The sequence below is a fragment of the Ictidomys tridecemlineatus genome, chromosome 7, assembly GCF_052094955.1.
Source record: "Ictidomys tridecemlineatus isolate mIctTri1 chromosome 7, mIctTri1.hap1, whole genome shotgun sequence".
In the NCBI taxonomy this organism is placed as follows: Eukaryota; Metazoa; Chordata; class Mammalia; order Rodentia; family Sciuridae; genus Ictidomys; species Ictidomys tridecemlineatus.
The window spans coordinates 137,792,762-137,809,299 of record NC_135483.1 but is presented as its reverse complement, the minus strand read 5'-3'; the positions used below and the strand labels follow the sequence as shown (position 1 = coordinate 137,809,299).

General features: G+C 38.0%; 1 protein-coding gene across 2 annotated transcripts in view; it reads right to left on the bottom strand.

Annotated features, from left to right (window-relative positions):
* Window positions 1-16,538, bottom strand: part of Cers6 (ceramide synthase 6) — a 281,227-nt gene that overhangs the window by 60,736 nt on the left and 203,953 nt on the right. For both annotated transcript variants that reach the window (XM_005315692.5, XM_005315693.4), the window contains exons 5-6: window positions 15,168-15,218; window positions 11,199-11,291 (exon numbers count right to left, since the gene is read on the bottom strand). In XM_005315692.5, the coding sequence (XP_005315749.1) occupies window positions 11,199-11,291; window positions 15,168-15,218 (144 nt within the window). The remainder of the gene's footprint in view (window positions 1-11,198; window positions 11,292-15,167; window positions 15,219-16,538) is intronic.

The following is a 16,538-nucleotide window of genomic DNA, read 5'->3' as shown; positions in this document are numbered from 1 at the left end:
ATATGGTAAATATCTGTGGCAAGATTTGTAAAAGAATGAAAAAAGTGTGACTTATTTGCGAAACGTTTGTTCAATTACAAAATGCAGGAGTTCTGTCAGAAATAAGTCAATTATTTCCTTCTCTTAAATTCAACCTATGAATTTAAATTAAAACCTCTCTCAAACTATATGTAGAATAAAATTTATTCCAACTCTTTTCCCAATAGATAAATGTTTTCTACCTCTAGACTAAATGAATACATATTTACATCCTTGAAGAAGATAACTGTCATGCATAGATATCATTCTAATAACCATATGTGCTTAGAAATTAATTGGTTAAAGATTTTTCAATTACTATGGTTATCATGAACATGATTTAAAAACATATACTGATGGGGTTTAAGTATTTCTACCAGCCTTTCTTCAATCTGACATCCCCACTGTGCACAAATGTCCACTTCAGAGAAGAAACAGGCAAAGGGCCAAATTTGTGTTTGTAAATAAAGTTTTATTGGAACACTCCCACCCCCCCACACACTTTGTCTATGGCAGTGTTTTTGCTACAGTGGCAAAGTTGAACAGTTGTAACCATGAGTACAAGTCCCACAAGTTTAAAATATGATCTGGCCCTTAACAGAAAAGCTTTATGACCCCAGGGTTTCAGAGTCACATCAGAGGATATATTACAGGAAACTTAATCATTGGTACCTGACACGTGGCAATTGTGTAGTTTCATGGCCAACTTCACCACATTTTCTTCTGACAAAGGATATATAAGAGATTTAAATTTCACGGCTATTCTGAAACCCATTAAATATTACCCTCAAAGTTCAAACAAATTATAAAGAGTTCTGGTAGCTATCACCATCAAAAGTCTCATGATCAATTACAAGTACAACACTATGGTAATTTGAAAGGCAGAGAGTTTTTTCACTAACTTCTAAAAGCAAAAACTGATTGGATTCAATATTACTTTCTCTGCTGCTAAATGTGCCATTACTTTATGGCTTTTAGAAACAGATATAAATAAAATAGAGAACCATGGGGTAAGCAGTGTTTACCCAATTTTTCTCCTGTGCAACATTTATGGTCCTGTTTCAAGATCAAGAACTCATAATCTTGTCTACTGTAGGTTATTTAGTTAATATTTAATCTTTAATTGATTTTTTACCATGGAAAATGCTGCAATAAAAAATTTATTTGTACAATAGTAAATGATATGATAGTGTCACCAATCACTTCTGGTGGGCCTGGCCAGAGCGTGGTGCTTGATTTGCAATACTTCTGGATCATCCTTCATATTTTCCTTCTTCTCCCTTATCAAATGCATGCTCTCCAAACACACTCTGCTTGCAAATCACGTAGCTATTTTAAATTATACATATTATATCATTTTTTCTCATTTAACTTTAAGTCCTCAGAAGTTTCATACCATATAACCCTCATACTACATCATAGTAGCCTGGGGTCAAATGGACCTTCTGGGCTCTGTTCACTCCCACTGGCCTAGTCACACTAACCTGCATTCCATGTCAAAATGACAAGTGATATGGGGTTTAACAGACTTAACCTTCCATTTGTTTTTGCAGTAATCCCTGGGGACAAAGGCATGGACCGCCTTATGAGATCTAGAAAACCCATCTGAGTGAAAACAGCCAGGAAGATCAGTAGGGGGCAGCCTGTGCTCAAAGAAAATAGAGCTTCTGCAGGACACAAAAGCCATCATACTCACTTGAACTGCCAAGTTCTGGAGGCCCCAAATGACAATAGGCAATCAAGGACTCAATTTTTTGCTATAAATGGAAGATGGAAAAAGTCTTCTTCAGGTCACTTAGCTGGGGCTGGTGCCGCAAGTTGTCAGGAGGAGTTCAGAGGACTCTTATTATCCTCATCAGCCTAATCTTCCTCTTCCTTCAGCTGACGAGCTCCCCACCTCCGTCTCCAACAAGTGCCCAGAACTCTAGCTGTAGAATTCACTGGAAGCTTCTTTTGCCTCCACACAGATCTCTGGCCACACATTTTTCCCTAGCTGGAATGCCTTTTCCTTCCTCCAAGCCGCACGACCGCTTGAGCACCCGGAAAACTCCTACCTACCCTTTATTTTGCCTACTAATTTTCATGCACCAAGGGCTCTGACACTGTAGTTTATTCTTCACACCAACATAAAGCAAGTACCAGATTAACTACATCTTATACGGAAACGGAGGCACAGAGACACTAAACAACTTTTCCAAAGTCACAGAGTGACAAAGGCCAGGGTTAGATCTGAATCCAGTTCTGTGTGACTCCTCAGAGTTCAGGCTCCTAACTACCAAAGTTGCCACTTCTCAGAAACAAAACTATATGGAAAGATGACCCCAGGAAGGAGGATGGCCGCACTTTGGAAAACACAAATAAATGAAAGTCTGATGACCAGAAAAAGAAGAGATGTGGTTCAAGAGTCAAAGTGCAAGGATTGGCCTTGAGGGGGAGAGGCACTTCTTAGGAGACCAAAGAGAAGCAGAGAAGATTTGTTGGTATTTGTGAGGACGAAAACAGAGGGAGTTCAGGATTCTAAGAGGACATTTAGAGCTATAAAATGTTAAATTCCCCCCCCCCTTCAAGAATTCTGTGAAGACTAGAGCGGAAGCTCCCAGAGGCATATGGATAAAGGAACCTCCCAGCTGAAAGGGAAATGCCCCAAGGGTCAGTGGCACCTCCCAAGAGAGTAGGACTCCTGAAGCCCTAGACTTAGGGACCCAGAGCTCTAGAAAAGCAGGCTGCTGGGTCCCAGCGTGTGGGTTCTTTGGTACTGCAGCAATGCTGCTATCCTCTGCTGTACACTGGCTCCCGCTGTCCTGCACAGTGGGAACAGCAGTGTGTGACCAAGTGTGTGTCGGCGGTCAACTTCCTGGCTGTGAGGTCTAATGGTGCTTATGAGCCTCTCTGGCAAGACACATGGATGTTTGCCAGAGTAAGCCATTATGGAAGGCAGCCTCTGAATCAACCCCTACAAAGTGTTCCATAAAACACATTTCTTCTCCAGATAATAGTGTTCTACTATTCTCCCACTAGCCTGCCCACAGCACGGATTGAGATGCTTTTGATCACAGATGGTAGCTTATTAAAATGTGCTGCCTCCTCTTCCCACTTAGATTCTGAAGGCCCGGTAGAGATAGAGACATGGGATAGAGGCCGAGAGCCAGAACTGCCTACCTCAGAAGAAACCTAAGCTTATTCAAAGGCCCAACATTTCGACTCAAATCACAAGCAGACATGTGAAAGAGCAGCTTCGCACATCTGTGAAAGAGAGGTTAAGTGGCATGCTGACCTTGTGGATAAGTAGAGCCCCAAGGTTACCCAGAGTCCTACCTCAGTCCCTTCCTCACTCAGGATGGCCAATGTCACCTGCTGTGATGTTAGCTTTTCCAGCAGAGAAAGGACTTGCTGATACCATGTGAGGGTTAGTGGTTCTCACATATCTGGGTCTGTAGAAACACTTTATATTCTTGAAAATCATTGAAGACACCAAAGATTATTTATGTGGGTCTATCAGTATTTACCATATGACATGTTAGAACTGAGAAACTAAATATTTAAAAACTGGTATTAATAAGAACAAATTTTATTATATGTCAACAAATATGAAAGATAGCTATATTTTCCAAAATAACAAAAAACAATGGTGACTAGAGTTGTGCTGTTTCATATTATTGCATATCTCTTGCTTAATACGTGAGAGTTGGATTCTCACAACTGCATATACATTCAATTTGTTGCCAGATGTCATTTTGGTTGAAGCACTTTACAGAAAACCAGTACCACACAGATACATGGTTAGAAAAAGGAGAAGTATCTTAATACCTTTTGTTGTTATTGTGCCAGGGATTCAACCAAGGGCCTTGTGCATGTGAGGCAAGCAGTCTACCAATTGAGCTATATTCTCAGCCCTTAATACCTCTTTTGAATAGTCATGAATATTCTTCTCTGATGCTGTACCAAAATTTGACAAGTCAGGTATTCTCAAAGGTGAGTTTAGTGTGGAATCTAGAACCCTATCAATACACTTTACATTCTATTCCACTAAAATCCATTGGTCTGTCTTGTGCTTCAAGGTACTTTTTGCTCACATGTGATTTTTATCACATTGTGCGCTAGTCATTTGGAAAATAATGGTTAACTGAGTTCATGATATATTTTGTTATACAAGATTTTTTAAAAATCACATTTTCTAATAAAACTACAAATCTCAACAGAAACATTCAGGTATTGAGATGCTCTCAAGCTCTCCCTGGTAGATACAAGTTTTCCAAACATATAATTTTTGCCTGAAAGTTTAAGATTTCTCTTGAAGAAATAGCTTGTCATTTGCTCTACTCAAATAACTAGATGAACTCACTTTGCACATATTCATGAAAATGCCTGCAATGACACAAGCTGGAATAGTGTAGTTTGCTGGCCATTCTTTCAAGTAAGAATGGAATCCTATAAAAAACAGGGAGCCTGTTCAGCTCACAATGCAAAGAAATAAGCTCATGAGGACTTTCCCAGGATGCCTCTGTGCACTGTGATGCCATCACAAGTCCTTTGTGCCCACTTCCCATTCCATCACATGGTCACGTTTTAAACAGAGATTTAATACAACTAACACTTCCGAATCCTCTATCAAGAACATTCTCAAGTGAAACTGATGTTCTTTTCTTCCTGCAAGTGTGTGGCGTTAAAGAACACAAAGACTACTTGTGCAACTCAGTGCCGCCAGCAGTCTCATTAGTTTTGATTGTTTTACTCACTGCTACCTTCACACACTCACTGCAGATTTTCACTCAGTGAGCAAGGGGAATGCCATCTTGTGCTATAATGAAAATGCTATAATTGGTGACCTCCTGAAAAGGTCTCTATGATTTCCAAGGATTCAGGGGCCACACCTTGAGAAATGCTAATTTGAACAATTAATTTCCAGACATGATTCTAGGAAATGATAATTAGCCATATTATTCATAATAGCTGCACCAGTCAGGATAAACTGGGTTAGGAGGGAATACCAAAGTCTTCAGAATCTTAGTTGTTTAAAATGACTGACTTACTATGTGTTATCAAGGGTTGGGAGCGAAGTGAAGAGAGGGTCTGCTTATTCAAGTCACCCAGGGACCCAGGACAATGAAGCAGCCTCTATGTCAAACTTAGTCACTGTACTGGAGAGAAAGTGAAACCCCTAGAGGGTATCACAGCAGCAATTAAGTGACATAAATCAGCTGTGTTCACAGACTACTAGTCAGATGGTTCCATTCAATCACAAAAAGGGGTGTGTTACAATCCTAGATGTGCTAGAGGATGCAGAGCTGGCCACACCTGGTGGCTGCACAAATAACATGCACTGAGCACTCCCACAAGGTAGGTCATATTATATGAACTTCATTTTTTTGGATAAGCAAACTGAAACTTCACTTTTTTGATTAGCATAGAGAGGTAAAGAAACTCACTTAAGGTCACACCAAATTAGGAGTGATACTGAACTGAGAAGATAGGCGGATTCCAGAGTTCATGACTTTTTTATTTTTTGGATCTGGGTATTGAACCCAAGGGTGCTTTACCACTAAGTGACAAGCCCAGACCCTTAGAGTCTCACTAAGTAACTTAGCGAGACTCAGCCTCCAAAGTTGCTGGGATTACAGGCACGCGCCACCACAACTGGCCAGAGTCTATGATTTTAACCTCTAAACCATACTACCCATAATAATGTCTTCCCTAGCCTAGGACAAAATAAGAAAAATAAAACTTTAAATGATTACAATTTAAAGCATTGTTCCTTATAAGATATCCTTCCTTCTTTTCTTTTGTTAAATATGTCCTTTCCTTGATGAATTAGTGGTGAGAAAGGGTAGGTGCTTTTAACCATTTCCTTACTAAGTAAAGGATTGGCAACCTCCAGTTAGTTCTTCATAGTAATTTTGTTAATTTTAATAGGTTAAAAATGAAAAAGAAAATCTGTGAGCACTAGTTTTAGGTTTGATTGTTTTACTATAGGCTTTGATTCAAATTTTGATCATTAATTGCCAGGTACTGCTCTAAGTTCTATTTATCAAGCATTGTACTAGATAGTTTTATGTACATTATTTCATTTAAACCTACAACAGCTTGCATCCTTGTAAGAATATTAAAGAATGCATTTTCCTTTACCCTAAAGATCTGGGCCATGGCCTGGCTCCAAAAGGCAGCTGAAAGCACTCACAATGGTAGGCACTGGCTATTGTCTATCAAAAGTAATCAGAGAGTAGACACAAATCTGTAAATAAGTTTCTTGCTAAACTTAATCATCATACCTCTCTGTCAGGAATCTTTGGCATGATGGGGGTGTTTTTCTCAGGTTAAAGACCAAGAAAGCAACAAGCTGACTTTGCCAACCAGGCCCTGGAACACTGCCAAGGATGCTTTCCTGAACATGAGCAGGACCCACTGGCCCAGGGCCCAGGCCTTGGAGCCAGAGAGCAGCTTCGTTAAAGGGGACACAAGGTTTAGACGTAAGCAAGCTGTTTTGAGCCCAATACAAGAATGCGTATTAGCTTTCCTCAGAAAATTTACATGTGCAGGAGAAATGCTCATTGTGAGCAGATGTTACAGCACAGAATTTTAACAACAATAAAAGTTTTGAAAAAAGATGTTTCAAATATCATTGAACACCAAGAAAATATTGTATTAGGAAGATATCTTTTTTTTTTTTTTTTTTTTTTACTAAAAGAAGAAAGAAAGGGTAGAAGAAAGGAATGGGGGAAGAAGAAAAAAGGAAAATTTTCTTTAAAAAGTTTACATATTTTGGTAGCATACCATATTTAATCATAAGCCTGGAAAGATTAATATATGCAGCCTCACTGACCAAATAAGTACCAGCTTTGGTAAAGAGCAAGAGGCTGTGTGCACTGTCAACAATGGTATGAAAGGTTCTTCCTTTATTTTTAACTCCCAGATTCTTTGTGGAAACATTTTTTTTCCAATGGTGGAAAAAGGAGAAGAGTTGGTGAATAGGAAAGCAATTTCATAAAGATTCATGAAACCATTCAGTCAAAAATTTTGATTTCTAAACCTCATTTATATACTGATTCAAGAGTCTGAAGCATGCATCTGGATCCAGTGTTTATAAATCCTGATCTCTATTTGAATATAGCCATTCAAGCTTACTGCTTAGTAGGGGAGCCTAAGAAGCATTTTGATAACCCTTCTTTTAACAGTCTCATGAATAGCCTTCAGAAGTTAGTTTCCATAACATATTACCAAGGAGTATCTTCAAACATCCCTATTTCATGATTAAGAAACAGGCTGTTTTTAGGAGGTGCAGTTAATAGTTCCAACATAGAAGATGGAGAGTTGTATCTGGCAGACAGAACACACCGTAAATTGTCACTGATGGCTGGAACAGCAGGTTCTCCAGGTGGGAGTGTAATGAGGACAGGATGACCAAGGACCCATGGGGTCAGTCAGCAAGATATGACCGGAAACACAAGAACCACAGTGCTCTAATGCCAGATGGCAATATGGTAAAGGTCTTTCCTATCAAAACCTGTGCCAACTAATAAGCGCATCTGATAGTGACCTCGTTTCCATTTTGTGCAAGAAGTAAGAATAAGCCAACGGTATCAGGAACATACAAAAATACTCTGAACAACAGAAGAAGAGAAGGGTGCTAGACAGCTAAAACAAGCTACTAGAGCAGACTTAGGAAAAAAATATGTGTGTATATATATATTGTGTATGTGTGTGTTTATATATACACATGTATATATACATATACATACACATATATATATACACATATACATATATATACACACACACATTTTATCAATATGTACATAAAATTTGTAAACACTGACAACACACAGGCCTAGAATCAGTTCTACAAACCTCACTGTAAAATTATCTTTTTTATAGGTGTTTTCTATACTTGTGCTAAATATGTGAAAAATCACACAAAATGATACACTTCAACCATTAAAAGAATCCTCCCATGGAAATTATTGAGATAATGGTCATTTGGCTTAAAGTAATGAAGCTTCCCTGAGTTCTGCTGGCTCACAGTTTTTGGAAGACAAGAACAGCTACTCTTGCTTTAATCAACCTCTTTGATTTTGTGTAGCATCCCTAATTCTCACCAAGCAAAGGGGAATCAACAAAATGGTAATGAGTTATAAAAGTCTTACTACCTCTAACATGAAGAGCCTGGCAGGGCAAGGCAGGAATTGTATATGTGTCTAATCTAAGAGTGAATTCTAGGGCTTTGGTAAACTTGGATTCCAATTCATTCCCACATTACATATTCTTGAGAAACTTACATAAACTCACCATGTATCGATTTTCTACCAGACACATAGAAAATAGTTGGTGCTTGCCTTGCATGCACAAGGCCCTGGGTTCAATCCCCAACACCACACACACATATAAATAAATAAAAGAAAATACTATTAGTCTACGAGTTTCAACTGAATAATGGTTTTATGGTTTTACCCATAAAACAGAGGAGATTGAGCTGGCATATCATCACTGAAGGACGTTTAAATGTTTCCAGAAACTGGCCCAGAGTGTTTGGTGCAAAGAATATAGGGACTGCAAATTGTAGGTGTCAATGAATCTTCTACTATGCCAAAACTCATCTTGAAAGGGACCATCTACTTTTTCTGAGAGTCAGATACCTATACCATACTAAGGCCTCGCAGCCATAAAAGTCAGGAAAGGTAGCTTTTTGTCAGCCAAGAAAGCTACTGTGGCTGAGATGTAGAAGAGCCGGGGAAAAGAGACTCAGGCTCTAGACCACAGACTCCTAAGTGCTTGTCAGCTGCCACTCAGATACCATTTTGCAATTTAGCAGATTACTGGACTAACCAAAATGATACATTATAGTATTATGCTCCATCCTAACATACAATGCTGTTTGCAAAGGAACTGATCCATTTATTCCTGGACTTATTAATCCTACCATAAGCAGGTACTTTGATAGTCACAAGCGCTACAAAGATAAGCATATCCTGCTTCCTATAGGCTGAATGTTTGTTTTCTCCCAAAGTCATATGTTGAAATCTTAATTCCTAAAATAGTAGTATTTGGAGGTGGGGTCTTTTGGGAGGAGCTCTTATGGATGAATTAGTGGCTTTAAAGAACATCTCAAATATGTCAAAATACATTCTATTGCTATGCATAACTAAAAAGAATAAATAAAAATAAATAAATAAAATTAATAGGAAAAAAAAAAGAATGTCCCAGAAATTTGTTTTGCCCCTTTTACCATTTAAGGGCATAGTGAGAAGGTGCCATCTATGAGAAAGTGGAACTCTCGCCAGATAATGAATCTGTTGCTGCCTTGATCTTGGACTTCTTACCTTCTAGAACTATGAAAAATAGATTTCTACTGTTTATATCAGAAATTTGTTTTTCTTTTGTAGTGCTTGGTGTCAAACCCAGAGCCTCGGGCTGGCTAGGCAAGTATTCTAACAATGAATTACATCCCCAGCTGATTTCTGTTGCTTGTCAACTGAATAGCCTATGTATTTTGTTATAGCAGCTCAAATGAACTAAGACATTGCTCTTTACCCTTCAGGTCTACTGAAAGGAGAGAGGCAGGTCACCATACTGTCAAAATATAACACAATAAGTGTAGGATACTCTTATCAACTAAATAAAAAAGGTAATCAAAAATCTTGAAACAGAATAAGGTATCAAAAAAGAGGCTAATTTTGGTTTTATCTTGTTAGTGACAAAGAGAAAATAGGGTATACTCTAGCCATAGACAGAATCTTATAAAAAACAAACAAACAAATAAATAAAAGAAAATAGGAGTCTATGAATTTCAACTGAATAACGGTTTAACCCATAAAACAGAAGAGATGCACAAAGAAATTTAATATATTTGAACAACAGCAGCAACAAAAACAGAGATGCACAGGAAAAACTTAATGTGCCTAAACAATGGTGAGAAGATATTTGTAGCTAAATCCTATGTGTATGGAGAAATGGATGATAAGTGGGAGAGGTAGATTTGTGTCATACTGTTTATAATCTTGAATATTACCCCAAATAGTTTGGGCTTTGTCTTGAAGGTTTAAGAAATATAACTCTGAGGCAGCAGGCAGATAAGATTGACAATTTTAGAACAAGGCGGCTATTATGATAGACTCTATAAATGCAGAGAGGGCTCAAACTAAGTGTGTCAGTGATATTAAGGGAGTAGGAATAGAGGAGAACAAAGAAAACCTTCCCAGTTTCCATGACTGTCGGTTAGAAGGGCTATTTGGAGAGAGATTGTGTTTGCAGTTGGGAACATTTTGCATGTAAGGTTCAGGTTTCCTGATTCATAAAATGAAGATAAATAAAAAATAACCAAACTGGAATCGGAGTTGTTGCAAGGATTAAGTAATATAATAAACAAAAAGAACATAATATTATTCTTTGTGAGCAGAGATGAGGAAGTGTGGACCCAAAGAAAATCTGATTAGAAGAGAAACATTTGGGAATTTCTGGCACGTGGATTATTGTTGGACATGATGGAAAATATAAGCTCAATAATCCTATAATTTGGGTCTAACCAAATTGAGGCATTAAAATGAAGGCAAGAAAACTATGAAGGTCTGATCCAAGTGTGGGAATCTTGAGAAAACAGCTTTATGAAAAAAATAAACAGCAAACAGCCCAAAGCACAAATTCTGCCCAGAAGCTGGTAGGACGGGAGTTGGAGTGAGTGGATTTAACAGTCAGGTGGCCATGGGTACTCTCAGCACAGGAGACTCTAGTGGAGAGAGGGTGAAACACCACTATTGTTCATTTAGGAGTGTTGCATTTTTTAGGCATATTTTGATAACCCTTTTATTAGAGCATTAATTCTGCAGGGCTGGAAACACTGAAACTTTACTGTTTTCCAGGAGTCAAAAGGAATTTTCTTCTCATATAAATTGGAAAACAGAGGGACTTGGGGATAAGACTGAGAGAAAATTACTGCCATCAGGATTCAATTGCTATATTTTTTCATAGGTAAGAGAACACTGCATTTTTTGGGGAAGAGTGAAGGGGCAATAGGAACGAAATGCAAAACAGCACAAACAAACACAGAAACATTTTTGTAATAATGCAGAGAGCACTGCTAACCTAGCACTGCCAGGAGAACAAAGGTGAATGCTTTTGAGACTCTACAGCCACCTGCCAAGGGCTATTCAAGATGCACGTGTACAAGCACTTTACAACATAACCATTCTTACCTTCCTTTTGATATCAGTGAACTGGGAAAACATTAAAGACCAATAAAATGACAGCTCCAAGATGTAATAGTAGTGAAGGTCAGTTGTGAGTGGCTGAGGATGAAAGAAAAAAGGAAAAGATTAATAGTTAATAAGGAACCCAGTCTGTATGCCAAACATCTCAAACTCAGTGCTGAAAAGTAACAGGGTTCTATGCCTTATGAATGCAATTCCTGCTTATTCTCTTTGTGATAATGGAGCTTTTAAGGGTGCCTCTAATCCACAGTTCTCTGGCATTATTTTCATTTCATCTTAAAGCCCAAAAGCATTAATTAGCATGAATATTTGATATCAAATTCATTATTCAGTTTAATAATAGCATTTATGGTTCTTTCACATGAGTAACTGAAAATTCCTTAGGCAATCTGAAAAAAATATTCTAATGTATATGCAACAAACAAAAAACAAACAAAAAACCCTATGGCTGCTGTCAGAGTACAAAGTACAGGGACCTTGAATAGTACAGAGGATAGAAACTGGATTATTATGTGGGTCACCGAGCCATAGTTTCAAGTTCTGCATGAATCAGGAAGCTTTCTTGTTACTAGGAAATGTTCAGTACATTTAAAATATCAAAAAGAATGATTCAAAAATATTTATTAAAAGATCAGAGGAATAGGAAGACTGCCAAGAGATACCAGACTAGGCAACCAGCCAGGAAATCTGAGATAGAAGCCCAGCTCCACAGAATTATAGGTATAAAACTGGGCCTTACTTACTTGTAAAATGTGGAGCAAGGGTGGTCTCTTATCTAATTGCCTCAGAGGTTCAGGAATCAGGGGGAGGGCTCAGAAAGACAATGAAGTCTAAATCCATAACATGATTTTCAAAAACATGTTGGTGAGCTGTTTTGAGTTGTTTTAATTGAGTTGTAATGAAATGTTTTCCATTATCAGAATGAATGAAAAACCTCTGAGTATCATCAGGCAAACATGTCCATACCCTGCATACAAAGTAATGCTATACACAGTCAGTGCAATTAAAGTTATGTGTTCTGTACCCTGATGATATATAACAAGTTGACTATCACAAGAAGCTGTCACTCATTTAATCAGCATCACTATGAATGGGCATCAAGAAAAGCGGCTATCCCTCTCAAATTTTTGCAATAAGTAGATAACAGGATAGGACACTTTCTAATCAGCAATCTTTAACTCTAAAGGACAGTGAATGAGCATTACTATGGACCAAATGTTTGTCTCTCTAAAATTCATGGGAAAGCCTAATAACCAATGTGATGGAATCTGGAGGTGGACCTTTGGGAGGTAATCAGGTCATGAGATGGAGCCCTTATGTATATGAGCACTTCTTACGATATTCTGTTATGGCTGCCTCAATTGACTAAGACAAGCATCAAGGTTTTCTTCAGCTTAGTATCACCCTTGAGAGAAATTATTTGTCACTGAACTATCCTTTTATAAACCGAAGGCATTAGCAATGAAGGATGGGTATTCAGGGCAGATGTTGGTAGCAATGCAGCCAAGAAAATAGGGCCCTGGAATTTGACCTTAGAGTCAAGGTCAAATTTCAGTTTTAATGAGATTCCCTTAACTCAGCACCATTACCTGGAAAAATGCCCCAGAAGGGTCATAACGACAAGTTAGTTCATCTCCAGAAACTTCAGAATTAGAACATCACATTATAATTACCATTTCCATGGGTTGCTCTGCAACTGGCAAAGCTCACTCACATATTAACTTTTTGATTCTTATGAAAGTTCTAAAGGATTGTATAGTTGGCAGAAAATAGCTTAATTAATTAACTGAGATTAAAAGGCCAAACCCAAGTCTCATAGCTAGTGAGTCTCCATGACCATTTCAGAGGGGCTTCTCATGCCCAACCTATTTTCCTTATTACAAGCTATACAAGGGCCAGTTGAATGCAAATTTATATTATTTTAATCTTAAAAATGTACATATATATAAATTATTACATACAAAACAAATACACATGCTTATACAAAAGGAGCATGTGGGTCCTTAATAAAACTGAAGTAGACCACTACTATTTCATCTAAATATATGTTTAATTACTTATGTCGTATGTATGCTAAAGATATAACAAATGTGCTTCATGAGCATGCTCAATTTTTGAAAGTGCTCTGAAGGATTGACATTGACTCTGACCTGCAGTCCACCATATATGTTTACAGAGACACAATTACACACACAGCCCTGTATTTGCATACATGGTAATTTTATGCTGCTTAATTTTTTTTTTACCATACACACAAAAAGCCTTTTTAAATTCATATATGGCATTTATCAAAGATTATAACTGTTCCCACAAGAGATCATGAATCTGCCCTTGATTTTGGGAGCTTTATACTGAATTATCCAGTGTTAAGAAATGATGCCTTATCAGAAGACAATCTTGACCTGAATTTGCACCTATGGAATCTTTCCTTTCATATTAATGATGTTTCCTATTCTTAAACATAGCTGTATCAACCAGACCCTCAGACTTTTTTGCTGAATCTATAGTCTGTCCATTAAATAAACTGCAGCTACATTTTGGACCATAATCTTAGCAACTCATTTTCCCAGAAATGAGCTATTTGTCAGTTTCAGCCATCAATGTGACTACAGTATAGTTAAGAAGAAGAGAAGGTATTACATTTCACACAGCATTTGTCTCAATGTCCTTCATGTTACAGAATTTATCTCATAAACACAGTGCATGACAGTAGCTGCCATGCCAACATTCCAGTTCAGGATTTTAGGAGCCTTTAACATCCTTTTATAAATAGAAATTTAGATATATATGGCTTGAGCTACTCAGTGTACTTTTATAAGATACAAAGAAAACCTCAAATGACAATGTTCAAGGTAGATAGCAAAGCAGCAGTTGGGCCCTAGAGTAACAATTGTGTCAAATAAGTGATTGGCTTTAACACTGTTGTAGTCACTATCAGATGTCCCTGGAATGCTCCGCTCATGTTGCTTATTTACATTCTTTTCTAATCTGAATAAACTACTTGAAAGAGATGGAAGTGCAAATTGGAGTTCCATTTCAATGTGTTCTTAGCTTTGAACCTGCCCAAGGAGCATCCAATACCAGGCCCTAACCCATGCTGTGAATCTGTGTGTAATAGAGAAGATGTGGAACATTCTGGGCCACATTAACCCTAAGCATACCCCAAAGCCCAAGTGCCTCTATAAGATAACTATAAAAGAACCCCAAACTCAGAAAATCAAAGTTGCTTAATATAGCTCTTTATTTTGTCACCAAAATACCTAGCTGCATTTGCTTCTCTTATATAACATATTCCCCAAATGAACTAGAATTTTCTAGAAAAGTCCCTGCTTTGATGGTCAAATATTAATGATCTGGGATTGCAACAACACACACTGACATCACTGAATTCACACATAGATACAAAGGTGTGTCGGTGGGCAGGGATCTAAAGTGCTCCCTTTCTGGCATAGTGGTAAATCACCCATCTCACTTTCAGTGACGTTTTCTTGAGTCGCAGGAATAATGATCCATGTGTAATGGTACAAGTCCGTTTTTCTGCACTGAAGGAAATGACACTTGATTTGTATATTCAGAAGCTGCTTCTAAGCTACAAAGTGAACTGAACTCAGTGTGCCTCTTCCAGCTCTCCCGCTTAAGGTGAAGGCAGGCCTTAGACTTCAGTCTTCCCTCAATAATGAGAAGCCCATTGGCTACAAACAGGAATTGTCCACCCCGTGAACTGACTGCATCCTATTTAGCAAATATAAACTTCCAAGTTTACTCCATCTGCTAAAGCAACTGGGCTTTGATTCGGAACTTCATTAAGAACACAAAAACTATTGTCCACACTAAGTCATGTCTAGCATCAATCATTAGGGGCAGGGCTAAAACACAAGTGGCTGCCCAGCCATGCCTGAAACCGTGAAACTGATGTGCAGAAGTTAGGGAAGGAAGACAGAAAGGCCTGCTTACCTGATAGGGGTAGTTGTACCAGCAGTGCCTTGTATTCCACAGCCAGGGGGTCTGAAAAAAAGGACAAAGAAATATGCTTTACATGTTTTAGAACATTGATAAGAGATGTTTATGAGGGCTCTTGGGATTTCAATAATTTACTGGCATGAGAACTGTTACTTGTTAAAACAAGTAGGTAAAGGAGATTAAAGCAACTAGTAACCCACCATACCTTCTTTCTGATTCATCTTCTAAACTCAACTGGTAGTGTTTCAGGTCATATCTGGCATGACATTTTGCCTCATGCTTTTTAATATTTTGCTGGTCACTGAGACATATCCCTGCAATGTAACCAGTTTCAACAGCAGAGCCTCCGGAGCCTTGCCAGGCCTGGTGGTAAATCACCCATCTCACTTATCAAAGAATACAAGTTTAATGCGTTGTTGTATTTTTATAGTTGTATAGATAATATATACTGAGGAAAACACACAAGACAAAGAAAAGGGCAAAAAGAATTAAATAATTCATATTCTCATCACCATTACCATCTTGAAGTATTACCTATTTTTGGTCTTTTTTTGTATCTATGTAACATAAACATAAATATAAATATAGATTTATTTTCAAATATACATATATATGTTTTTGAAGCATGGGCAAAACTCACTAGAATCTATTTTAAAGTAATACAAATATTATTTATTGCTTTTTTCTCTGATAAAGTCATTTATCTCCACAATTAATTGAAAGCCCCTAAGGAAAATGATGCACGAGGCACATGTTTATCCCCCAGCGTTAATGCTCAAGTTGACAGTTCAGCATTCGTGTTCTGAATGCTAATGAGAAGGAACACAGAATTAAATGCAAGACCTAAAACAAATCTAACAGTATTTCTGAATGTATCAATCCCAAATCCAGGGACTGGGTGTGCTTGCCCCTAAAGATACAGCAGGAATCTTTTCTACTATGTCCATCCCTTCAGAGATCTGACTCCCAGAGACTCATAAAAATCTATAATTCAGAGAGCTCCCTCTCCTCTGTAAGCTTCTTGGTTGTTGTTTTTCTCTTAAAATCCCAGCATCTCCCTGAGCATATCAGTTGTGCATCACTTCTAAGTTGTGCAACATAGGTTGCGGGTGTGCTCTCTGACTGCCTGTACATGCAGTGGACAGGTGTCTGTGTCTCACTGCCACCTGAAGCAAGGACAAAAGCCTGGACACTGTGAATTTGAGGGCCTACCAGGGCCTCAGGTCATCTGGAAAGCTGTTTGCCAAATATTTGAATAATAAGTTATTTCACATATAATACATGTTCACAGATATCCTTCTCTCTGACAGTGCTAGATATTAATATGAACTTCTAAATAAAAAAATCAATAAAAAATACAGGCAC